General features: G+C 39.6%; 1 protein-coding gene across 3 annotated transcripts in view; it reads right to left on the bottom strand.

Annotated features, from left to right (window-relative positions):
- The window catches only part of LOC120573104, a 75,738-nt gene extending 54,474 nt beyond the window's left edge, over positions 1-21,264 (bottom strand). The window contains exons 1-3 of one of the 3 annotated variants that reach the window (XM_039822554.1): positions 21,088-21,149; positions 20,674-21,055; positions 20,159-20,539 (exon numbers count right to left, since the gene is read on the bottom strand). In XM_039822554.1, coding sequence (XP_039678488.1) covers positions 20,232-20,539; positions 20,674-21,055; positions 21,088-21,093 — 696 coding nt within the window. In that variant the 5' untranslated portion in view covers positions 21,094-21,149 and the 3' untranslated portion in view covers positions 20,159-20,231. Of the gene's footprint in view, positions 1-20,158; positions 20,540-20,673; positions 21,056-21,087; positions 21,150-21,170 lie in introns of those variants that run through there. The other 2 variants (XM_039822553.1, XM_039822555.1) reach the window with 2 other exon arrangements.
- Positions 21,265-25,519: the final 4,255 nt, after the last annotated feature.

Here is a 25,519-nt window from a genome sequence, read left to right as displayed (position 1 = left end):
TCGAGGTGTCACTTTTCTCTTACTGTCTGGTATGGCAACTGTACTGTTCAGCAGAGGTTGCAGCTGGACAGGATAGTCAATACAGCCTCGACAATCACTGGCTGGCAAACTCTCCCCATTTGTAAGATCTACGAGGCCCGTATCCACTGGAAAGGCCTAAAGATCCTACAAGATGAGACTCACACTGCTAACTCCTGTTTCACCATCCTCCCATCAGGGAGAAGGTTGAGAGCTATTAAGACAAAGACCTCGGCTTTTCTGCAGCACATACTGCAGAGCCATAAAATCTCTAAACAGCTCTCCATCCCTGAACCAGTACCTCATGAAAAAAGGTTTGAGCCAGTATAATTTGCACATCTCTTTACACTGTTTTTACAAAACTCTTCTATATGTTTTTATGCCACCCATACTAGCTTTATTTTATCTATTTATTGTAAAGTTTGTGGATTTGCACTCTGAATCCCGTATGCACCATGCTAACTATAACCAGACATCTGTCACTCTAGCCTCCTGAACTGTCATCCAGGTATGTGGTGAGCAGTGTGCCCTCTTTTATCTGCCTGTGTCAAGTGTGATCTTGTGTGGGATACCTGTGTGTATATATATGCTTTATGTTTTTTTGTGTCTTTGTTGATGTCCTGTCATCAGCACACTGAAGCAAATCCCTAGCAACTTGCACAGAGTTGTATGACAATAAAGTATGAATCTTGAATCTTAAAGATTTGTTCTTTAGCCAGTTCAATTCGAAAAATCACAACTGAATCCACCCTTCTAATGGGATCAAGATAATCCTGTTCTTTTGGATCAAATAGATCCCCAACCGAGGTCTTAGTTTTGAAAAACCCAAAGGGCAAGTTTGCTCCTGCATTAAGATACTGGAAGTGCCGGAATTCCATAACTAGCCTACTAGAACTGCCATGAGCAGTCATTTTGACCGCCAGATTCCAAACTCTATAATCTCTCATGATAAATACCCAATTGCGATATTAATGCATGTATTGTCTTAGGATATCTTTAGAACAACGTAATAATACTGACATGTACATTTTACGATTTTAATTATACTTTTGAGTAGTAGCCTAGCCTAATACGTGTTTCAATAATTCATATCATGGCATAGTAGGTGTAGCATCCAGTCAATATTGAGAAGGCCAGAACTGATGGTTAAATGACTTTTATTGCCGTCCGTGTCATCAACCAACGTAAGAGCTGGGTAAAACATATAAACCACGCATTACCATCACATTTCAACCGTTACACAGCTCCTTACATTAGTTTCAATACGTTAGCATTATCAAATTATACATTTCAAGATAAACATTTCAAGTAGCTCAAATATATTTCTCATTAACTCTACAAACCTTGTTCCCCAAGTGACTGAAGCTAAACCTTGTAGTTTTAACTGTTTTTCCGTGGCCTTTTACTGTTTTTGACCATGAACCTTTTCAGACTACTCTTTCGTCTTCTTCACCGATTTTGTCGAGCGGATTTTCGTTACCATGCTTCCGGTTTCTGTGGTTACCAAAATAAAAGCGATAGCATAACAATAAAACATTGTAGCGTAGCTATAGTCAAAAAGTGCTTAACTACCCTGTTGGCCTTTACAGTAGGCTAAACCATGATTATTTCATACATGTCCCTGAACATATTGGGGGAATTCATTCAACATAATTCACAGCCAAACAACAATTAAAAGTATGTTATTTGAACATGTTTAACTTAACCTAACCTGGCACTGCCTCCATTTTGGTGTCTTCTGTGGTAGTGCGCGCTGTTCGGACCGTGCGCCGCTTCCCCTTTTTCCTCTATAAACTCCGGCTCTCAGCTCCTCTGCCAGTTGCTGCATGAACTTCCTCTTGGACATTTTACAGCTGGTGCACTCCTTGAAGAGGATGTGTGCGATGATTCCAGCCAGTTGTTATGCATGTTATATGAACCACGAAGACAGCTACCGTCCACTCTACGTTGTACGCGCCTTTCAAGAGGCGACCCGGTGCTTTTCTTCTGATTTAGAACAGAGTCCATCCACGCCGTAGCCTACGTTACAGACTCTGCCGCCTACGGTGGTGAATCCCACACGTGTTTCCGCCGACTTTTTTTTACGCTTTCTTTATTTTTTTTTTAAAAAACAAAAAATAAAATGCATCTTCAACCACGCAAAGATTAAAAACAAAACCGCGCGAAAATCCGAGCGGTCAGTATGACTGTGTATGGCCAAAATAGGTAAAAGTGATTGTATTTTCTTTGCCTTTTTGTGTAATGTATATAAAAACAATTTTAAATGAAAATACAGACTCTTTTAAAAGTCAGGTACCAGCAGGATTGTATTTTTTCATTTAGCAAAGTTATTACACATATAAATTTCAAAATGGTCAAAATGACCGTCCTTGCCGTTCTATTGTTAAGGAACAGGCCACAGGGGACCATCTAGCAGCATGTATGCTACTCAGCATTAATGGGCCATCTCTTTCTGAATTATATAACCTAGCCTTGGAGTTATTTTTGCAAAAGCCAAGAAAAATCTAATGCACACAGCAAGGCTGATAACTTTGCCCATGAGCAGTGTTCGAACTATACCGTGGCCTTGCGGGGGCCCCTTTTTTCCCACGTGGGGGCGTGCGTCTTGCGACTTACAAAGATACATAACAGCTACAAGTGTATGCACTACAGGATTTACGATTATACTTTATCGACAGGAATAGATAGGTCAAACTGCAAACAGCCACAAATAGTCTATAAACAAAGCATCGGGCTGTCTTAGAGATTTCACATGAACAACGGTTAAAGTTACTCAGGCTACCGAAGAATACCATAATTCCTCCGTTCAATTAGACCTTAGCAATTGTAGCGACGCACCCCAGCTTCCAATTCCTTAACAAACAGCCATGTATATGGGCTCTTCCAGTCTCTCCACTGCTGGCTGTTCCAATTTAACGGGAGAGAGGAGCAAGAAGGGTTAGGATCATCTTCAGCCAGAGAGGACATTATTTCTTCAGCTTCTCCTTGCGTTGTCACCCCGGTGGGAGATGTGCTAACAGGGCTTGCAACAGGTGAATTAGTCGTGCTTTTAACATCATCGCTACACAATTTCTTTGTAAAACCAAAATTAATTAAACTGCCTTGTTTTTTTTTTGCCATGGCTATACGATGCTTACTGCAGAATGGATTTCAAGGACTTCTTGGCGCCGATTAATGGCCTCCAACGTTTATATTTTTTCTATGAATCTTTGAGTTAACATGCACTAACATGAGTTGAATTTGCACCGCCGTGCCACCCGCGCCTTGATGACATAACAAGAATAGCATGTATAGTATAGTATATAGTATGTATACTATAGTATAGTTATCTTTATTGAAGTGAATTAGGTTCAAATCGCCGACATGCATGAATGATATTTTTGCAGTTTTACACATAATAATCCACAATGATCACATTACACAAAACTGAAATTGCACGTCCAAATGATACATTGTCAATATTTTTAGAGACCCCCCAAAATTTCACAACGTTTTCAGGGGAACCCATGTCTTTTTAAGGGGAGCTGAGCTCCCCTAGCTCCTACAGATTCCCCACCCCCTTAGGCAAATATGCACATTAGTTTCATTATGAATGGTTTCATACTATAGCCTACTTTGGGTTTTGGTTTCCCTATGAAAATTTCTTGAAAAATTCATTTTGTAGACCTACAGTTCCTCAAAAATACAGTTCAATGAAAATATGCCTCATTGTGTTTGAATAGAGGTGAATAAATATATTTGTTTGTGTTGCGCGAAGTGTCAGTTCCGTTTAATACGTAAAACATTTGGCGGTGGGACGGAGACCGAGGGGGGGGCGGGTTCCGACAGATCTGCCCCACGGCTGAAAAAATCCTAAAGGAAACACTGTAGTTCCGGAATCCCTCTTTTGCTTTTGAAAAACCCATTTCCAAGATTTGATCCAATTCGTCATAGAAATCCCACTGGATTACTTTTGAAAAACTTGGCCCTGATCAGTTAAGTGTTATAAGTAACACAGAGGAAGAAGTATAAACAGACTGTATATGTTCTCTCGGTCCTGTAAGAAGTGAACTCTGAGCTCATGTGTTTGTGACTCTTCACCTCTGTCTCCTCTCACAGGGGAAGATGATGAAGATCCTGCTGCTCATCATCCTGACCTCCTGTGTCTCTGGTTAGTTTACAGCTTCACTTTATTATCCACTAACACTAAACAAAGAATCACTAAAGTCTCCACAGAAACATGTGGAGATGGAGTTTAAAGTTGTCAGTGTGTCTGCTCCTCACTTTCCCTCTCTGTCTCCTCAACAGGAACATTAGTAGTGAATGTGACCCAGACCTCCTATCAGGCAGAGGAGAACCACCACATCACACTGGAGTGGACCTTCACAACCAACCATCACACTTCCTACAACTATCATTTTATCTTCTGTGAACTCTTTACTGATCTCAGACCCTCAAACCTGTTTCATCTCCATGAAGGAGTTGAGGTCCCAGAGTCTCAGGATGAACAGTTTGCGGGACGAGTCCAGTGGGACAAAGACGTCCTCAGAGAAGGACGACTCAGACTTCATGTGTCCAGACTCAGGACTGAAGACTCAGGAATGTACAAGTGTTATGTGGACACAGATTATGGGAGGAACTCTGGTAGATGTCTACTTAATGTCACTGGTATGTTGATTTATTATAAAAGGTTGCCCAAATCAAGCAATCTGATTGGTTCATAGCCATGATATAATAACCACTTACAATGGCTATAATCGGACACCTTTGCACATTAAGCATCACTCCGTCTGAGAAAAACATTGACTGATGGCTGGTGCCTCGGAGGGAAGCACTGCCAGGACACAGAGCTGGTTTCAAATCAAACTCTATATTTAGAATATTTTCCAGAGCTTTACCTCGCTGTCAGACAGCACTTCCGACGGGGAACTGGAAGCTGTTATCTCTGCTCTCTTCAAAGCTGCCAGACTCCTTTCACAAAAACAGTCATTTTACCGCCCAGAACACGGTAGTTGCTGCGCTACCGCTGCCTCGAGCAGTTAGTTTGTTTGTGTTATTGTTTGCCTTTTTTAGCGTTACGCAAAAGAAAGTCTGTGCTATCTGCTAATGAGGCTGCTATGCCTCGCTGCTGCCTTCCATAACGCAGCCCTCGGTATGTGTGAGGTGGGCAGCCAGCCCAGGAGAGCTTAGATTTTATTGTGAACATGATTTTTTTTTAATCAAAATCTATTTAAATTGAAATGTGACAAACTTTCATATACTTGATGACTGTTTTATTAAAGCAATAGCTCACTTCAGACTCTGATATGTTGTGATTATATAACAGCTAAGAGGGGTTGTTGTGGGCCAACAACGCCCAATTCAGCAGCTTTTAGATTAATAAGAACCTGAGAAAAAAATACTGTGTGAAATCAACGATCCTTACAATTCCTTTTCTTTTTAGTGAAATGTTTTCCTTCACATGAATGAAACAGATGTGTTTGGTCTCTTTACAGCAGCGGGGATCGGCCTGAACCTGAGACATCAAACACAACAAGTCCACCAAACACAACAAGTCCACCACAACCAGAGAGTTGGGGAAGGATCGGTCTCTACTGTGGACTGGGACTGACAGCAGCAGCTCTGCTCGCTGGTTGTTTCTTTTTTTCAGAAAGAGAAGAATGCAGAGAGAACCAGACTCCCATCCGGCGAATACCAGTTACAGATCAGCAGCTGTTGAATCAGAGTTTAATCATTAACAACTGAGGCAAAACTGTCGGAATGAACTGTTTATATTACAGACACAAAGAAAATACTAGTTTCTCATTGGCAGCTGGTAACCATAGTGATGTTGATGTTTCCCACACATGAAAACTAGCAAAATGAACACTAACAACCTGTAAAAGGTGATGACTGATACACATTCATGATATAAATCTCTAATTACAGAACTGATATACAAAAATAATTATGGAGGAAAACAATGTTCTCATTATTTTTATGGGATGTCATCAAACTCTGTTATCAAACTGTTAGGGGAGACTGGGGCAATCGTAACATATTTTACATTTTCTCGACATTTTTTGATACAATAAACATATTTATGTGCTCTAATTAATGATACAATTAATACATTTAGAGTAATAAGGATAAGACTATAATACATGGAATGCAAAAGTCAGTGTTACAATTGCCCCCTAATCTTAAAGTTACTTAAGATTTTTTGTATTTGGTTCAAATTACTTTTTCTTATGCAGCAGTTACTTCACATGCATGCATTTTTTTTTGTTTTTATTTTTTGTTTTGTATTAATGTTTAATATGTTTGTTTGTCTATGTATGCACCTTTCACCAAGGCAACGCAAAACCCTTTTCTGAATCTGATTCATATGCATTCAAAGCAAAAATGTATTTCTATTTTTGCAGAGGCAGCTATTGTAGTGTTAGCTAGATATTTATTATTTGAATAAAGTTAAACGTATATTGTATCAAACACACTGATCAGGTCAATAAAGGAACTTGTAGACATGGCTATATAATATTTCCACTTTCTTTCCAGAGTTCACACCAAAGAGCTTTGCTCCTCCTCCCCCCTCTTGTGATTTGATGTTGTCCCGCCAGCAGCGCACACACAGAGCCAGAGCACACATGGGGACGGCGCACAGAGACGGGTGCACTTGACACAGGTGCACAGGAGACAGAAAAGAACTGCAGAGAGGAAGAGGAGCGCCTCGTGGCCAGATAATCAGGCAGAAGTTACCCTGACCTTGAAGTTGGCTTCGATTCAGTAGTCTAGTTTCCGATTCAGCAGGGAAACATAATTTACATTGCTGAGTGACTGATCCTCCGGTTTTTTTGTGTTAGTCATTAAGGTAAATTATTAATTATGTCTAAAACACACTTTTAGATTTGTGAAAGCTTTATTGTCTTCATGAGAATGCAATAAAGGGAGATTTCATTTTTTTATATAAGACCTGGTCCAGATCAAAAACCTATATCGTAGACTTGTCAAATCTGGACTAAATGATCCCAGAGAGGCTAAAGATTCTTAAAAACACAGTTTCAGATTTGTGAAAACTTTATTCTACTTGTGAAAATGCAATACAGGGGGATTTCCTGTTCTTTTCATATGTAGACCACATTGGACAAGGTCCAGATCCAAAACCACTATATGTAGACTTGTCAAATCTGGACCAAATTATGTCAGAGAGGCTAACGATTCTTAAAAACACAGTTTCACATTTGTAATGCTTTTAGAGCAGGGCAACTGTTTTTATTTTATTGCCACAGCATGGCCTTTGCTAATTGAGATTCAACGTAGAAGTCCACGTTCTCCGTGCGTGATTTGTCATAGCCATGAGCAGGTCTACCTTCTCACTTCAAAAGAAAAGTAGAACATGTTATTTTTACCTTTTGGAAATCAATCAAAATATCTTTTATAGATTTGCCAATGGTTTAGTTTACTCTTCAAATCCTTCTCCATCCTCCTCACCTTAGCCAAAGCTTACACTGTGGCCTGTGTTAGAGGCAACATCATTTAGCCATTAGTGTGCTTGGTTTTCATTTGATCTATCAATGAAGACATTTTTTTGGACCTGTAATAAGTGAACTTTTAGCTCATGTGTTTGTGACTCTTCACCTCTGTCTCCTCTCACAGGGAGAAGATGTGTAAAGTATTATGAGGAGGGATTTTCTTGTTAACGCTTACCTGCTGCAGAGAGGAATTCAGACACAAACAGGAACTCTGTCCTCTGGTCTCCTGGTTTGGATCTTAACTGACTGAAGACACACAAGGTAATGTGTGAATGTGTTGATGTTGGTGTTGGTATGAATCCTGTTGTACAGATTAGTGTGTGAGGGTTGGTGGATTAGACCAGAAGTTAACAGATAATAATGTGGTCGGTTCTCTCAGTAAAGAGACAATTCAACAACAACAGTTTAACACACATTTAATTCATTGAAGAATCATCATCCTGAAACCTGATCCACGTAAAAGTTGCTCTATGAGACTTTAAACCAGGGACGGTTGTTAGGCCCTATTTTAGGGGGGCTGAAGCTACCCCAAAATGTTCCTAAGCCCCCTAAATAATAATAAGAACAACAACAATAACAATTCAATTTATCCTCATTGATATTTAGACGCAAACAAATGACATATATACAAGCAAGAAATAGCCGAAAAGTTGGAAGTTAGACAGAAGTACAGAAATTTGTTGTGCTATCAAGATAATGCACCACACCGTCTCGTTGCAGTGATGTGAACTGGCAGCTTTCAGAGCATTGGAGACCGGATATTTTGGTTTGCTATGGAAAACTATAGTCTAGCTAGAGTGAACGAGTGAAATACAAAAGCTAATCACAACTCTTTATCCATTGCCAATAATATAGCCTATCTCTATAGTAGGCATATTCTAAAACAACAATATCAATCCCCATACAATGTTGTTGTCACTGAAAAGTAAATGCAATAGGGTCCCTGTTAAAGCTATTATAACCGTTGTATCCTTCAATTCATTGAGCAGATGAGATGGATATTGGAAGATATTTCAGCAGAGAGAAAGAGAAGCAGGAGATTGGCAGAGCAGTTGATTGTGAGGGGCGCTGTTGTGATTGAGGTCAGTACTGAGGCCTATACTACAAATCCAGATCAACATGTCCTGGATTTCTTTCAGTTACCCAGCTTCACTAACCCTAACAACTGCGGTTCTGCATAAGCTGTATCACGACGGTGGTTAACAACTAGTTCAGTCAACCCAGGGTTTCCCAATCCAGGCGTGCGTTAGTTACATAAAGAGGCAGTAGTGTGTACAGCACCGACCAATTGCAACATCTACCAGAGACGCATATTTAATATAAGAAGAACACAGACACGGTTTTACAGGCAAAACATAATACAGTTGCTGCTTCCTAAAACTGGAGGAAAGCTGGCAAAAACAATAACAGATGTAGATGCGTAAATCACAAAGCTCATCAATATCACTTCCTCATCAGTCAGGAGATCTGACCATATTTACGCTTGTGCTTTCCATAAACTGTCGTTGCTTTAGCCTATTATTTTGGCAGTGGGCGATCGAGAGCAAATAAAAAATATAAAAACATAATTCAAACCCGATGCGCATTGGCACCACAGCCCAAGAAGCCGACAATGTAATTCCCTCCTCTTAAAATCTATATATTTCATAAAAATACCCATAATACCCATCAGAGAATGTTAACAGGGTAGTTGGTCTCTAAATGTTTTAACTTTCATGGGCACTCTCTCTCTCTGTCTCTCTCTCTCTCTGATCTTCTTAGAACGGTGACGCCGTTATCAATTGAGTATTGATTGGTCAGTAGGCGGTGCTTTTACACAGGTAGATCTCTGATCTCCAACTTAACCTGCTCTCCCGACCAGGTTAGGTGTTCAGCATAACTTACCACAGCCATTCGTTATCCGGTAACAAGTGATCCACAAAACCCTGGGTTGAGCCTGAAGTTACCTCGTTAACGCGCAAATCTTGCTTCAGTGTACAGGCCTCTGGTCTATAGGTCTAAGGATTGTTTGGTTTTTCTTAACAATAAGCATTTGTTGGCAGGTCTAGGTACTATGCATAGCCTAAACTAAATTATTTAATTATATTTATTTTATATGTTAGCTATATGTCAGGCCCGACCTCCCCTGAGCTGTCTCCCCTTCCCTCTGCCTTTTTCCCCCCCTCAACTGGATCATCTGTTTGGACTCCCCGTGTCGACCGCTGCCTTGCTCTCCGTGTCTCTGGATTCCCCAGCCTGTTCCCGACTGTTCTCGCCTGCCATTTTTCCTGCTGAGCCACAACCTACCCTTACTCATTCCCATAACCTCACGACGGAACACCATCTATATTCTCTTCATTTTTCTTAAAATAAACTGTAGTACTATTGATCTCGCCCTGTGTTCTGCTTTTGTGTCCTCCCCGCCCCGCCATCAGGTTATTGTATTTAAACAGTAGCCACTTTAAATAGGATCCGTATTAATATCTTACATGATAAATGTATGCAGTGATGCCTATTTATTTTTTTCTTTTATTGTACTGCTATTTGTCATGTTTGTTTAACTTACCAACTTATTAGCTGTCTGGCCTCTGTTTGTCTGTTTTTGGACATTTTGGATGTTGTTTCATGTGACCAATTTGCATTTCGAAGTCATGAAATTAGCATTAGGGTTTTGTTTTATCTTAAAAGATAAGACAGAAGGAACAGAGCAGAAAGGCAGAGCATATGTCTCACTTTTGACTTGTTAACATATTTGTTTCTTGACTGGTGGTTGACATAAGTGTAGCTCTAATACAGTAACGAAGATGTGAGTGCAAAGTGTTCGCAAGCGCCAAATTTACAAATACCCTGGGGCTAAACCCCCTGTCTTTCAATCCTAGTGACGTCCCTGCTTTAAACAGCAGCTGTAACCTTTATTAAAGAGTTGTTTCAATATGACAGCATGAGGTTGTTTGAGTGTTTACTGTTTCTATATTGTCTGTTGTATAGGCTGTAGTTTATAAGGAATACCACACTTGTGTTGTATGTGTTACTACTTGACTCAGATAGTTCACGATCTTTTCAGTTAAATTTTCCTTTCTTTAAACATCTAGGACTATTGCATGACGCCAGTGATAAGTGGTGTAGGTCACTTACCTTTCCCCCTCCCATGCCCCACGGGAGTTTGGGAGTAAAAGGCATACAGTGGGGGAGAAGAACGTATTTGATACACTGCCGATTTTGCAGGTTTTTCCACTTACAAAGCATGTAGAAGTCTGTAATTTTTATCATAGGTACTCTTCAACTGTGAGTGACGGAATCTAAAACAAAAATCCAGAAAATCACATTGTATCATTTTTAAGTAATTAATATGCATTTTATTGCATGACATAAGTATTTGATACAACAGGAAAGCAGGACTTCATTTGGTACAGAAACCTTTGTTTGCAATTACAGAGATCATCCGCTTCATGCAGTTCTTGACCAGGTTTGCACACATTGCAGCAGGGATTTTGGCTCACTCCTCCATCACTTCAGCATGTACAGACCTTCTCCAGATCCTTCAGGTTTCGGGGCTGTCGCTGGGCAATACGGACTTTCAGCTCCCTCCAAAGATTTTCTATTGGGTTCAGGTCTGGAGACTGGTTAGGCCACTCCAGGACCTTGGGATGCTTCTTATAGAGCCACTCCTTAGTTGCACTGGCTGTGTGTGTTTTGGTCGTTGTCATCCTGGAAGACCCAACATGACCCATCTTCAATGCTCTTACTGAGGGAAGGAGGTTCTTGGCCAAGATCTTACATGGCCCCATCAATCCTCCCCCAATACGGTGCAGTCGTCCTGTCTCCTTTGCAGAAAAGCATCCCCCAAAGAATGATGTTTCCACCTCCATGCTTCACGGTTGGGATGGTGTTCTTGGGGTTGTACTCATTCTTCTTCTTCCTCCAAACACAGTGAGTGGATTTTAGACCAAAAAGCTCTATTTTTATCTCATTAGACCATAGGACCTTCTCCCATTCCTCCTCTGGATCATCCAGATGGTCATTGGCAAACTTCAGACCGGGCCTGGACATGCGCTGGCTTGAGCCAGGGGGCCCTTGCGTGTGCTGCAGGATTTTTAATCCATGACGGCTTAGTGTGTTACTAATGGTTTTCTTTGAGACTGTGGTCCCAGCTCTCTTCAGGTCATTGACCAGGTCCTGCCGTGTAGTTCTGGGCTGATAATAATAATAATAATACATTTTATTTATAATGCACTTTTCATCAAATGATCTCAAAGTGCTACAGGTTAGAAACAAAAAGATAAGCAGTTTAAAATACAAAAAAAAAAAAAACATCTAAAGGGGACCAAAGGCTTTGCTAAAAGAAATGTCTTAAGGCCTTTAAAATGCCTAAGGCCTGATCCCTCACCTTCCTCATGATCATTGATGCCCCACGAGGTGAGATCTTGCATGGTGCCCCAGGCTGAGGGAGATTGACTGTCATCTTGAACTTCTTTTTTCTAATAATTGCGCCAACAGTTGCTGCCTTCTTACCAAGCTGCTTGCCTATTGTCCTGTAGCCCATCCCAGCCTTGTGCAGGTCTACAGTTTTATCCCTGATGTCCTTACACAGCTCTCTGGTCTTGGCCATTGTGGAGCAGTTGGAGTTGTTTGAGTGTTTGGAGAGGTGTCTTTTATACAGGTAACAAGTTCAAATAGGTGCAGTTAAAGTGTAAAGTGCACCACAACAAATTAATATGTAAATAAAGTGCTCAATATGTATATATTTAAACATTTCTGTCTTAAAATGCATTAAAATAACATTTATTGGGGTTTCTTCAAAGGTAGCATGTTTTTACAGTAACTGGGTGATGACGTCATAAGAGGGAGTAGCAACCCATAGCAGGTACATAGACAGGCCAACAACGGGGCAATTTTATCCATTTTCGCCATCTTATTCATCACTAAATTCACTTCTGAGAACGTTTTAGGCGCGAAATGAACTGTTTAGATTTCAAATATAGGCAGTCTTGCGAAAATCGTTGCCGAATTGACAATTTGCTTCAAAGTTTTCGGAGTTGAGAAGCTCCATACATAATGCGCGACAAACAGCAGCACCTGCACCGGCAGGTGGCTCCTTCCGGACAGTCATGCGCGGTCACCACGCTGTAAGCCGGAGGTCTCTCAGACCGCCTCGTAAATAAGAAGCTTTTTATTCGCCGTTGACGGATCGTTTGTTTAAATATCACAACACATGTCCATCATAAGATTAATGGGAACCTGGGGTTAACTGTCTTTTCGGGTTAAACTCAACAAGCACCTGACAACCTCTCTGGCCGGCCGTCTCTCACACAAACACAGCACACACGGCCACACACGGCCACACACACACACACACAAACACACACACACATACACACACATACACACACAGCACAGCAGGCAGAGGAGAGGTGGGTCACAGAGGCAGCAGTAAAATCAGCCCACTTCATAGCCACAAACCTCAGCCAGGCACGAATCAGCCGTTTGTCCTGGTGGACCCTCAGCCCTGTTTCTGATGTACTCGCACATCCTGCACAAACACAATAGTTTACCATTTTTGCTAGCTATGTCTCCAATGTAACTTCTAGCCTACTAGCCGTTAGACTAACGATAACTCTAGTCTGGAGTCCCTCTTATGACGTCACACCCCGCATAGTGAAAAAGGGGAGTGCTTAAAACCACTGTAAAAAGTACCAACTTTTCATATTATATTCAGCATTTTGTTATAAAAGCCATACAAAACAATGGTGGGCGGCTCTAATCTTTATGTTTAATAAGCACATTGCTTAACTTCATGAAAAATTTAACCTGCAATTTACACTTTAATACAGGTAATGAGTGGAGAACAGGAGGGCTTCTTAAAGAAAAACTAACAGGTCTGTGAGAGCCAGAATTCCTACTGGTTGGTAGGTGATCACATACTTATGTCATGCAATAAAATGCAAATTAATTATTTAAAAATCATACAATGTGATTTTCTGGATTTTAGTTTTAGATTCCGTCTCACAGTTGAAGTGTACCTATGATCAAAATTACAGACCTCTACATGCTTTGTAAGTAGGAAAACCTGTAAAATCGACAGTGTATCAAATACTTGTTCTCCCCACTGTAGTTTTGCCGGCTGTGCCGCTTCCAACTGAAAAGGGTTACCTCACTAGATCGTCAACAAAGACAATACTAGAGCTTCATAGGGTGCCGAAATATTTGATGTTGCCTGAATGACAAAACAGGGAAGTGGTGTTTATTTAGATCAAGTGCAGTTGTAACACTAGCCTAGAAATCTAGACTCCCCTAGTGGCAGCAAATTTATTAGGCAGCCAGAGCGGGTCTAGGCACTCTCCGTTGACTTTTGAGCTGCAAAACCAAATTTTGGTCAGGCCAATCACATCGTGTATAGAGTCGTGGGCGGGACTTAACGTAATGACGGCAGAGTTGCGACGGTTCCTTCTCTTCCTGCTACTTGAAAACAACGAACATGGCTGCTCCTGCTGGCGAACAAGGGGGTAAGCTTCGGCTTCCGAACTCGAGCCATCTATGGCGCCATTTTGTTGCTACCTGGCCATCACCTCCTGTTAGCATTCCGCTTACCGCCATTTTTTTTTACGTCACTTGACTGCGAATAACTTTACATCTGAAGCGTTTAAAGACTCTATTTGTCCGTTGTTTATTTCTAAAGAAACAACAATGTATAAAAGGCTCCATTACCTTGTACCTCACGTTATGGCTCCATAGCAGGCGGCGCTTTTGTAAAAATAGGCTAACGATTGTGTCACATAGTAGAGGAATTACCGTATAGTACAGGATAAGCTTGCAGGCAGTTTGGCTTACATGAGCTGTTTAGGATTAATTACTAATGTTAACTAGCATTTTAGTTAGCAATAATTAGCCTGTGCCCATGTTATCTCCTTACATATACCTACACTCTCCGTCTCTGTAAGATTGGGAATGATTGAGATTTCTCTTGGCGCAGCTACCAGAAGACTTACAACTTTCAGACACGTTGCTCATGTTACATTCTCTCAGTTGGAGGCTGCGCGGTAAAGCTGGCCATCACCCGGAAAAGTGCTTCTAATAGCCTTCACTGGTCTCCGTCCAGAGCAACGGGGTCTGTTGGTCCATTATATACTGTCTATGCTGGCGAACAGCGGTCTTCGAATCGGCTTTGGCTGCAACTCTGGAAGAGGTAGTTAAGCTTTTCTTTGAGAGAAGAACAAAGAAACGCACTGAAGTCATTCTTAAAAAGGAAGATGTTTTGGAGTTTTGCCGACCGGATCGACAAAAGTTTAATCTATCAACTAGCTACGTCACCTTCTTCGTTGCTCTGGTTGGTTGTGGCGCTATCCTATTACGTGCAGAGGAATTTGAAAGACGACCGTTTATCCCGCCATTCGGATTGAGCCCTGTCAATGGAGAGTTCCCAGACCCTACATCTTGATGTGGGTCTGGCTTGTCAGGCTAGTGGAACACTTATTTAAGGGCGAGACACGGCAGGCAAAAACATCGGGTTTTTTTCACTGGTCAATTTTGAGATTTTTGGCTATTTGTGTTCAATAACATGTCTTCTTTCAGACTTGTGGTGAAAAAAGTCCGAAATACACATTTAGGTCTTTATTTTACTACACTTTGTCTGTTCGTCCGGTAGATTTCTCCTAAATTCAACAAAAGTTGGCGTTCTAAATCATCACGCTGCTCACGATCGCTGTCTGCACCCTGTCATCACATATACCAAAGCCGGTCTCGGAAAGCCATTCCACTCCTATTCAGCCCCATTGTACTGGATTTTGGTTGCAGTTCCACCAGAGTTCCACTGGGGTGATCGCGGTCCAGTGCAAAATGAATGGGACTCTATGGAGCTAGAGCGGCTAAATTTGTCTCTTCGCCTGATTGTCGTTGAGAAACCTCAGATTTGATTGTAGTTTTTGCAAGTTCAACATGGGTTATAGGTCGAAAGTTGAATGAACGAGTACTTATGTCCTTTTGATTTCTTACAGGGTGAGTTGTTGTAGCCCATAACACGCTAGCATTCTGCTAATGAATGCTGATTGGTCAGTGAAGGTCTGATTACGATCGGAGATCCAGCTTGAGCGGCATCCGAAGCAGAGCCTGAATATCAGAGTGAATATTTTGGTGTGGTCTTTAAAACATCAGCAAACCTCTTTCTAGCACATGTATTAACAAGGAGAGCCTTACCTGTTAGCTGTGTTGTCGATGCCTCGAGAGAACAAAGGAAGCGACTCAGAGCTTGCCGTAAAGCAGTATCTCTGGCCGTATATGTGTATAACGTCATTGACATTTTAAAAGGCTTTTTAGAACAAAAAGTGACTTTAAAAAATCTAACACACAGCAGTGTGTATTTTTTAGCCTCCCCTTTCCGAATGCAACATTCAAATTACTAGACAAAAAATTATATCCCGAGAAAAGTGGGTTTTGAGAGGTATAGCTCCATAGAGCCCCATTCATTCTGCACTGGCCTGTGAGCGCCCTATACGGAACTCTGGTGGAACTGCAACCAGTTCAGAACCCGGAAGTAACGAGGGAGTGGCACTTCTTGATATATTAGAAGTTCTTTGACATACACCGTTGGAAACATAGACAGTATATAATGGACCAATAGACCCCGTTGCTCTGGGACGGAGACCAGTGAAGGCTATTAGAAGCACTTTTTCCGGTGATGGCCAGCTCTACTGCGCAGCCTCCAACGAGAGAGACAACGTAAATGTGACGTGAGCAACGTGTCTGAAAGTTGTAAGTCTTCTAGTAGCTGTGCCAAGAGAAATCTCAGTCATTACGAATCTCGCAGAGACCGTGATGATGACGACTAGAAGCAACTTTTGGTAAGTATTATGATTCATTATTTGGTCATTTTGCATAGTATTTATTTAATTTAAAATATAACGCCAGTACGCAGATTAAGTTAATGCATATATCATTTAAGATAGCTGAGGCATTGGTAAAGATAACATGCTTGCTTGCACATGTTATAACGTTAATTTTAGACAAGCAACTTATTTGGTCGTTTTGCATAGTATTTATTTATTTTAAAATATAACGCCAGTACGCAGATTAAGTTAATGCATATATCATTTAAGATAGCTGAGGCATTGGTAAAGATAACATACGGGTGGCCGGGAAGTGCAATGCAACATTACAAAGAATGAAACACTTTTACATTTTGGAAAACAAATTTACATTTTGGAAAACAAATTTACATTTTGGAAAACAAAATAACATTTTAGAAAACAAATTTACATTTTGGAAAACAAAATAACATTTTAGAAAACAAATTTACATTTTAGAAAACAAATTTACATTTTGGAAAACAAATTTACATTTTGGAAAACAAAATAACATTTTAGAAAACAAATTTACATTTTGGAAAACAAAATAACATTTTAGAAAACAAATTTACATTTTCGAAAACAAATTAACAAGATGCAAAACACTTTTACCAGTCCCGAAACAAATTTACAAATGACAGATTCTTCACGGAAAGGAATGTACCACACATACCCGGAAGTGATGAGGTTTTGTATACATGTCGCCTTGACTACGGCAGTTATGGATCGAATGCGTCAATAGAGCGCCATCTTGGAACAGGGGAGGCACTGCCTTATATACTGTCTATGGGCCGTCCTTAATGCATCAGCGTCAATGTAGGCAAAGGTCTAACGGAAATAAAATCACTATAAATCGTCAAAATCTCATGCGATGTTCTAGTTTTTTTAAACAAAAAGACAAAGAGACTAATTAATGTGTTAATACAAAGAATATTTATTATAATCAGTTCACAGATATGAGTACAAACGGAAACTTCACCCTTCTGAACTAAGAGGTTCTGCTTCAAAGTGAAGTTTAAACAGACTGAAATGTCCAGGCTCACTCCCCCACTAATGATTCATTTATTTCTGCATGTATTTATTTATTTACGAGACTTTAAGTCATGTTTCGTCGTCCACAGTCCGAGTCCCGCCAGACTCCCTTTAGGAAACCTGTGATTTAAACTTCAGCAGGCTGTGACAGTCCGCTCCGCTGAGTCCTGGATCTGATTCTCCGGGCTTCCCTTCCCTCCAGCGGGCCCAGCAATACGGCCGGGTCTCCAGCTGCGTGGTGTCGGTTTTGGCTCCCAGGAATGGGCAGTGAGCTCCAGGTCCTGCAGCTGCAGACGGACTCAGCTGCCCCCCGCTGTAACTCGATCCGGCCGCGGCTGTCGATACGTTCCCTGTTTTTCCAATGTTTCCCGTGTCGCCGTACATAATAAAAATCCAAACACCGACCACAACGTAAAGTCACCATAAACTTCATTCACGCCATATACTCACTCACAACAACACAAATTGACTGCGCTCACCAACAACACCTCATCACTTCCGGTATGTGGTACATTCCCTTTCCGTGAAGAATCTGTCATTTGTAAATTTGTTTCGGGACTGGTAAAAGTGTTTTGCATCTTGTTAATTTGTTTTCTAAAATGTAAATTTGTTTTCGAAAATGTAAATTTGTTTTCGAAAATGTTATTTTGTTTTCCAAAATGTAAATTTGTTTTCTAAAACGTAAATTTGTTTTCGAAAATGTTATTTTGTTTTCCAAAATGTAAATTTGTTTTCTAAAACGTAAATTTGTTTTCGAAAATGTTATTTTGTTTTCCAAAATGTAAATTTGTTTTCTAAAATGTTATTTTGTATTCCAAAATGTAAATTTGTTTTCTAAAATGTTATTTTGTTTTCCAAAATGTAAATTTGTTTTCCAAAATGTAAATTTGTTTTCCAAAATGTAAATTTGTCTCGAGCTTTGTAAAAGTGTTTCATTCTTTGTAATGTTGCATTGCACTTCCCGGCCACCGTGAAATCTGAGAGTAAATTAACATGTTTGTCAGTCTAAACATCAGTAAATGTCCCACAGTTGATGTACACAATAAAAACAAACCGTGAATCATGAAATTTGTTTTATACTTACTTGTTTTGAAGAAGAGCGAGCAGCGAGCCGTTTTATGTCTCCTGAGTTATGAGATAGAAGGATGAACTGCTTCTCTTCTCTGAAAATATTTGACTCAGAATATGTAGTCCTACCTGTTCTGCTGCTCAGCTCAGGACACTAAGGAGGAGCGGCTGCAGCTGATTAAATTATTTTTGTTCAAAGTGAAAGTAAACAGTGGCCATTAAGGCATGCATAACATGTTTCAATGAACCTTAAGTCCATAGCAATACAAAATGTCCAAACATAAACTGTAGTGTGTGTTACCTCTGCCTTCGTGTCCGTGGATCAGCCTCCGTCACACCTCTCAGGAACGAGCCGATGCTAACGTTAGCAGCTCTGCGCCTCCAAAGTGAAGCATGTTTATGCTATAATTAGCAAGTTTGCTAACGTCATTTTCCCCGGCCGCAAAATTACGAATCCCACTATGGCCACGCCAAGTACCAGACATATCCTCCAGTCTGGACATATCACAGAAACTGTGAAACACCCATTTGAGTCATATGATATCACGATGAAATCAGGAGATTAGCGGGAAAACTTACTAATGGGGAGCAGAGGGACAGGAGAAACAGGAGACACCTGCGTAAATCTGGAGTGTTGACAGCTATGACATATATAGGCCTACTGTAACCTGAAGGTCAGGAAGATCCAAACGTGTCAATAAATATTTCAGTATTCCAGATGTCAAAACTGTTTTAGTTTTTTTTTAATTTCTATACTGACACACTGTGACAGAGAGAAAGAAAGAAATACACATCAATCAAATAATATGTGAAAAATGTAATTAAATATAAAACATAATGCATCTACACATATAAACAATGGCATCATTAAGTCAATATAACTTAGTCAGAGGTTACACAAAATAAAGTGAGGAGTTGTTCACAAGACTAACTACTTTAATTAGGAAAATAGAGTTTGTACATCTTTAGTAACATTTAAAACAGTTTAATTTATTAAATATACTGTTATGTATTTTAACAAGCCGTTAGTGTCACCTAGTGGAGAAAAAGCTAACAACAATGAGAACTCCTTTATTCCGGATCCAGTCTACAGGAGAGGGTAGGGACTGTCATCATCTCACTGAATGGGTTTTAAAGGTTAAAGAAAAGCTGTGGAGTTAAAGAGTAACCAGCAGAGGGAGCTTTTTACTGGGAGTCAGGTGGTCTTGTTGAAGGAGTTGATCATCAAGTCTCCACAGTTAACCTGCATGCTATCAGCTCAGCATCATAACACACATGAATGGAAGAGTTGGTGCTCCGGTTGCATTGTGGTTTAAATGTCTCTGGAACTGAAATGCAAGAAGAAGAAGAAGCAGGAAGATGTCTCCATATTGTTCTTTGTGCTTTCTTTATTTGCTGTAATTCACCAAATTTGATTCACTTCATTTCCTTTTTCTGTTGTAGTAAAACACCAAATCATTTCTCAGATGTTTCAGCAGCAACATTATTTTTCTCTGACTCTTCTGAATTACAAATATTTTACATTGAAGGTAATGATCAAACAAGAACTGAAACACTACCTAAAAGAAAACAGGAAAACACACAAGCTGTGGTCATTTGTATTTTTTATTTATTTAAGAAAGGTCACCAAGTTTGATTTCTTGATTATTTAAAAGCTGCAAAACCCTTCACTCAGTGAAAGCATTATTAACATAATTGATATCAGTTATTTCTGCTGTTATAACTGAATTTAGACTGAAACAGGTAGTTATATGAACAATATTTAAAACATAATAATATACATTTTATATCAAATAGTTTTCTGACACTAAGAACAGACGGAGGAGAGACTCTCGGAGTCTGATTTAGTTTCTATAACTTTATGCTCTGATGATTCATTTAAAGAGGATCCTCCAGGCTGGGTGCTGTTAGTCCTGATGGCTCCTTTCTCTGATAAACTCAATTTTTCTACGGCTGAATATATGTATCTTTTCTTATTAATACATTTAAAACAAAGACAGAGAATCAGTAGAACTGCTGCTGCTGCCAGTCCAGCGTAGAGGATCCAGATGTTTCCCAGACTCTCTGGTTCTGGTCTCACTGTTGGTCTCTGAGGTTTGGGCTCATCAGCAGCTGCTGTAAAGAACAGAAAATATAATGTGGCTGATTGACAGGAAGGAAACCAGTTTTAGTGAAAATGACTATATAATCTGCATCTTTCTTTTTTTAAGAACAAACAGAAAAACTCCAGTTCTCCTGAATCAACTTACCAGTGACATTGAGCCAACATCTACCAGAGTTACTTCCATAACTTGTGTCCACATCACACAGGTACAGTCCCGAGTCTTCAGTCCTGAGTCTGGACACATGAAGTCTGAGTCGTCCTTCTCTGAGGACGTCTTTGTCCCACTGGACTCGTCCTGCAAACTGTTCATCCTGAGACTCTGGGACCTCAACTCCTTCATGGAGATGAAACAGGACTGGATTCTTGAGATCATTTAACAGTTCACAGAAGATATTTAGAGAGTTGGAGGAAGTTTGAGGGTTGGTTGTGAAGGTCCACTCCAGTGTGATGTGGTGGTTCTCCTCTGCCTGATAGGAGGTCTGGGTCACATTCACTACAAATGTTCCTGTTGAGGAGACAGAGAGGGAAAGTGAGGAGCAGACACACTGACAACTTTAAACTCCATCTCCACATGTTTCTGTGGACACTTTAGTGATTCTTTGTTTAGTGTTAGTGGATAATAAAGTGAAGCTGTAAACTAACCAGAGACACAGGAGGTCAGGATGATGAGCAGCAGGATGCTGCAGATCATCTTCTCCCTGTGAGAGGAGACAGAGGTGAAGAGTCACAAACACATGAGCTCAGGGTTCACTTATTACAGGACAGAGAGAGGACATATACAGTCTGTTTACTCAGCTGATCCTGTTCCTCATCCTGGTCACACACACAACTAACATCAGTTTATTGCAGTTAAATCAACATCAGTGAATCTGTTGGCTGATAGTAAGCGCTGCGCTGACAGGTTGATTTTTTAACTCTCAAATGTGCTGCCGTTTATCACAATGGACACAAAAAAAAAAGAATTCTAAGAAGGCATGTCAGTGTACACTTTTCACAGTTTCAAGATTTCCCATAACCCATAATAACCTTCTATTTGATTTCTCTGGTGAAACTGAAATAATTTTTCCAAAATACAGGTCGAATTTGACCCAGAACAAAAGAACGTGCAGAAATGGTTTCCAACTGTAACCTACAAAAAAATCTAAATCTAGAAAATATTTTACATGTTTAAACATTTTGTTCCACTTTAGGAATAGGCATCACATTTCATACTAAAATAAAGTCTATCAACTAGACAGAAAATCACTTCTTCACCTCTGAGCTGTGGCGGAACTAGAAACACATAGACTCAGTAAACATTCCACCCTGTTCAGTTTCTCTTCACTTATTTTCTCTTTCAGTTATGTTAACTAAACATGTGGAATATAATACACAATAACATCAAATTAACATAAGGGTTACAGAATAATCACTTCTAATTAACCAACTATCTTTTACACAAAACATAATTTTAACACTAATTGAAAATTAAATATATTAGGCCAATAAATAACATTTGATTGTGAAAAAGGGTAATGAGACTTCCTATATATAAAGCCTACTAAGCAGGTAGTACAGCTCATAAAGTTCTGTAATTACCGGGGGAGGTTTGAAAACAGACACATCCTGAAAAGAAGGCAAAAACACTCTTAGAGTCCTTTTCTTTAAAACATTTTATGGAGCAAATATAAAGAACAATTATTTATACTGACTAAAGTCTACGGTTTGTTACATCAAGTTAGGGTGAGTTTATCAGTGTTTTTTATATGTGTTTTTTTGTATTTTATTAGTTTATTTGTCAGGGATCATGCACAGTTCAAGCCCTGTACCAGAGTTAGCTATACAGCTAATTTACATCTGTGGTCCCTGGGCAAGGGAGATAAAAAGACAATATAGACAATACAGACAATACTATCAAAAACAGATAAAAACTCAACAACAACATGTGACAAGCATTACTCATACATAAACCAAAATACAAATATACATTCCATGTTATAAAAAGGTCAATGATCACATTGATTTGCCTTCAGCCAAGTCTTTAAGGACATTTTAAAACTGCTGAGACTTGCACAATTTCTAATATGAAGTGGAATTAAGTTCCACTTTTCTGCTACAGTAAATGAAAAAGCTGATTGACCAAATTTAGTCTTCCTAAATTGAGTGTAACAGTCACCTCTTACAGAAGCCCTGGTGACCCTTACATTATCTCTGCAAAATGACACACATTGCTTGAGTGGGGGTGGTGCAAGATCATGGGTCAATTTATACATCAGAAACATGTCTGCAAAACAGACAAAACTGTCAAAGGTTAATAGGTTGTATTTTTTATGATGGTACAGTGGTGGTAGTTTCTTGGTTTTTTGTCAAGAACTTTCAGAGCTTGTTTGTAAAGGGTACACAAAGGTTTTAGCATAGTCCCACCGGCCTGGGACCAGCTTGTAGAACAGTAAGATAAATGTGAGAAGATCATTGAATGCAAAAACAGTTTAGCTGCGGCTATTGGTAACTGGTGTCTTATATGTCTAAAATTTGCTAAACTAGCTCTGACACAATTGGAAATCTTTTTTATGTTTTTTAAAACTTAAGTTAGAATCAATAATTATGCCCAGATACTTGAAATGATCAACAATATGTATCACCTCTCCCATAATACAGATATTGGGCTGATGTTGTGTAACATTCCTCTTGATAGAGAAATACATGCCCACTATTTTGCTTACATTAAGAGTGAGACAACTAAGAGTTAACCAATCTGATACTTTGGTTAGAGCTGCAGTAAGTTTTGCTGCAGCTTGTTCTCTGGTTTTTTGCATGGGTATAGATAACTGTATCGTCTGTGTACACTTGGATGTGGACTTCTGGGCAAATCAATGGTAGGTCATTAATATATAAGCTAAATAAAATTGGTCCTAAAATAGATCCCTGAGGGACTCCAGTAGTGCAGTTAGCAAAGGAGGAGCATCTATCATTAATCCTGGTGCACTGCTTTCTAGAATCTAAATAAGACTCCATCCATGTCAGAGCACTGGGAGAGAAATTAATCTTTGACAGTTTGGATAACAAAACATTATGATTCACTGTATCAAATGCCTTCTTAAAATCGAGAAAAACAGCACCAACAACCCCTCCATTGTCAAGGCTGGATTTTATTTGCTCAATAACATAACAATTAGCTGTTTCTGTGGCATGATGTTTCCTGAATCCAAACTGCGGGGGGAAAAACTAGCAACTGGTCACAGACTATCCTTTCCGTTACTTTGGAAACAACAGGGAGGATACTAATAGGTCTATAGTTTGTTATATTAGTTGCATCTCCAGCCTTAAAAATAGGGGTTTAATTACAGCTTGAATTTACCAGATGAGCAATTGGAGTACAAAGGATACTTTTATACTTCTTCAGGAATGCAATCACAAGAAAAAACATCTTTAGCCTTAGAGTTCTTAAACTTGCCTAAGAGTTTAATTATGGAAGAATCTGGCACTTCAGAGATGCTAAACAGTGGAAGATTATCATTTGTTGGTGTAATGACCTTCCCTGACATGTTAAACTCATGTTTGAGCTGCAGTAACGGAGCAGTGACTTCCACTTAAGAAAAATATCAGAAAACTGATTCAAATTAGCTCCAAAACTTGCTTGAACTAGTGTTTTCATTCTTGAAACCAACTAAGATGTACAAAAGAAAATATAAAAAGTCACACAAACAACCTTATATTCAAAATAACTCTTTACTAAATGTTTAAAGTCTCATAGAGCAGCTTTTTATGTGGATCAAGTTTCAGGATGATCTGTCTTCAATGAATCAAAACTGTTGTTGTTGAATTGTCTCTTTACTGAGAGAACCGACCACATTATTATCTGTTAACTTCTTGTTTAATCCACCAACCCTCACACACTAAATCTGTACAACAGGATTCATATCATGACAACACCAACATCAACACATTCCCACATTACCTTGTGTGTCTTCAGTCCTTTAAGATCCAAACCTGGAGACCAGAGTTGGTGAGTCTGATCCCTTTTCTCTAACACCAAGCTAGTATAAAGTCATGAACTAAACCACCCAACTGTGCAGCATGTGTTCGTATGAAGAGATGTCAGCAAACACGGACAGTAGAACATCGAGCAGTGGTGTTTATTTAGGACTTGAGCAACTACAGGGCGTCAACGAGACTCTGCCTCCTCAAGAGCAAACGTAGAGCAGCTACTTACTTCTCTTTACATTACATTACATGTCTATATATGTCAGAGGTAGCATGCCTCTGGAGCAACTAGGGTTTAAGTGTCTTGCTCAGGGACACATTTGTTGATGTATCGCTGTGGGAAATGAACCCAGGTCTCCCACACCAAAGGTATGTTTCATATCCATTGCACCATCACCACCCACTCTCTCTTTTGGATTGTTCCACAGACGTAAAATAGATTTTATTGTTTAGCGTTGAGGGAAGTGCAAGTTTAGCGATACTTGGCTTGAAAAAACTGAATTTAGGGCTCAGTTGATGTTGTGATAAAAGGTCTTAAATGTAATTCATAATGGTCTTAAAAAATGATAAAGTCTTAGATTGGACTTGGTGAAACCTGCAGAAACTCTGGGAGGGGCCCATAGAGAATACATTTCTACAAAATGTTGTGCTACGTCCCAGCTGACAGAATAAAGTGGCCTTTTATTTTGTTTTCATTTTTTTGATAAAGAAATTAAATGATGAAAATATTGAAAATGTAGTGAATATATTGCAAATGGAAACAAACAAAGCTAGATACTTATCTACTTTAGTAATTTATATTTTAAGACTTTGTAGTTCCTGATCAGCTACACAACAGCCTGTACCCTGCCCAACATATTTAATATTTACAAATTATGAGACTGAAAGATTAACATATATAACTGAAGAAATGGACATGATTAAAAACGTAAAGACTAATTTCAGAATCAGGAAAGGCTTTATTGCGAGGTAAGTAACATAAGATTATTGTCTTGGGGGACAGTTCATTCATAAACATATAAAATGAC

The sequence above is a fragment of the Perca fluviatilis genome, chromosome 14 (assembly GCF_010015445.1).
Source record: "Perca fluviatilis chromosome 14, GENO_Pfluv_1.0, whole genome shotgun sequence".
Taxonomy (NCBI): domain Eukaryota; kingdom Metazoa; phylum Chordata; class Actinopteri; order Perciformes; family Percidae; genus Perca; species Perca fluviatilis.
Note: the sequence above shows the minus strand (reverse complement) of the source record. Positions and strands in the feature narration are given on the sequence as shown.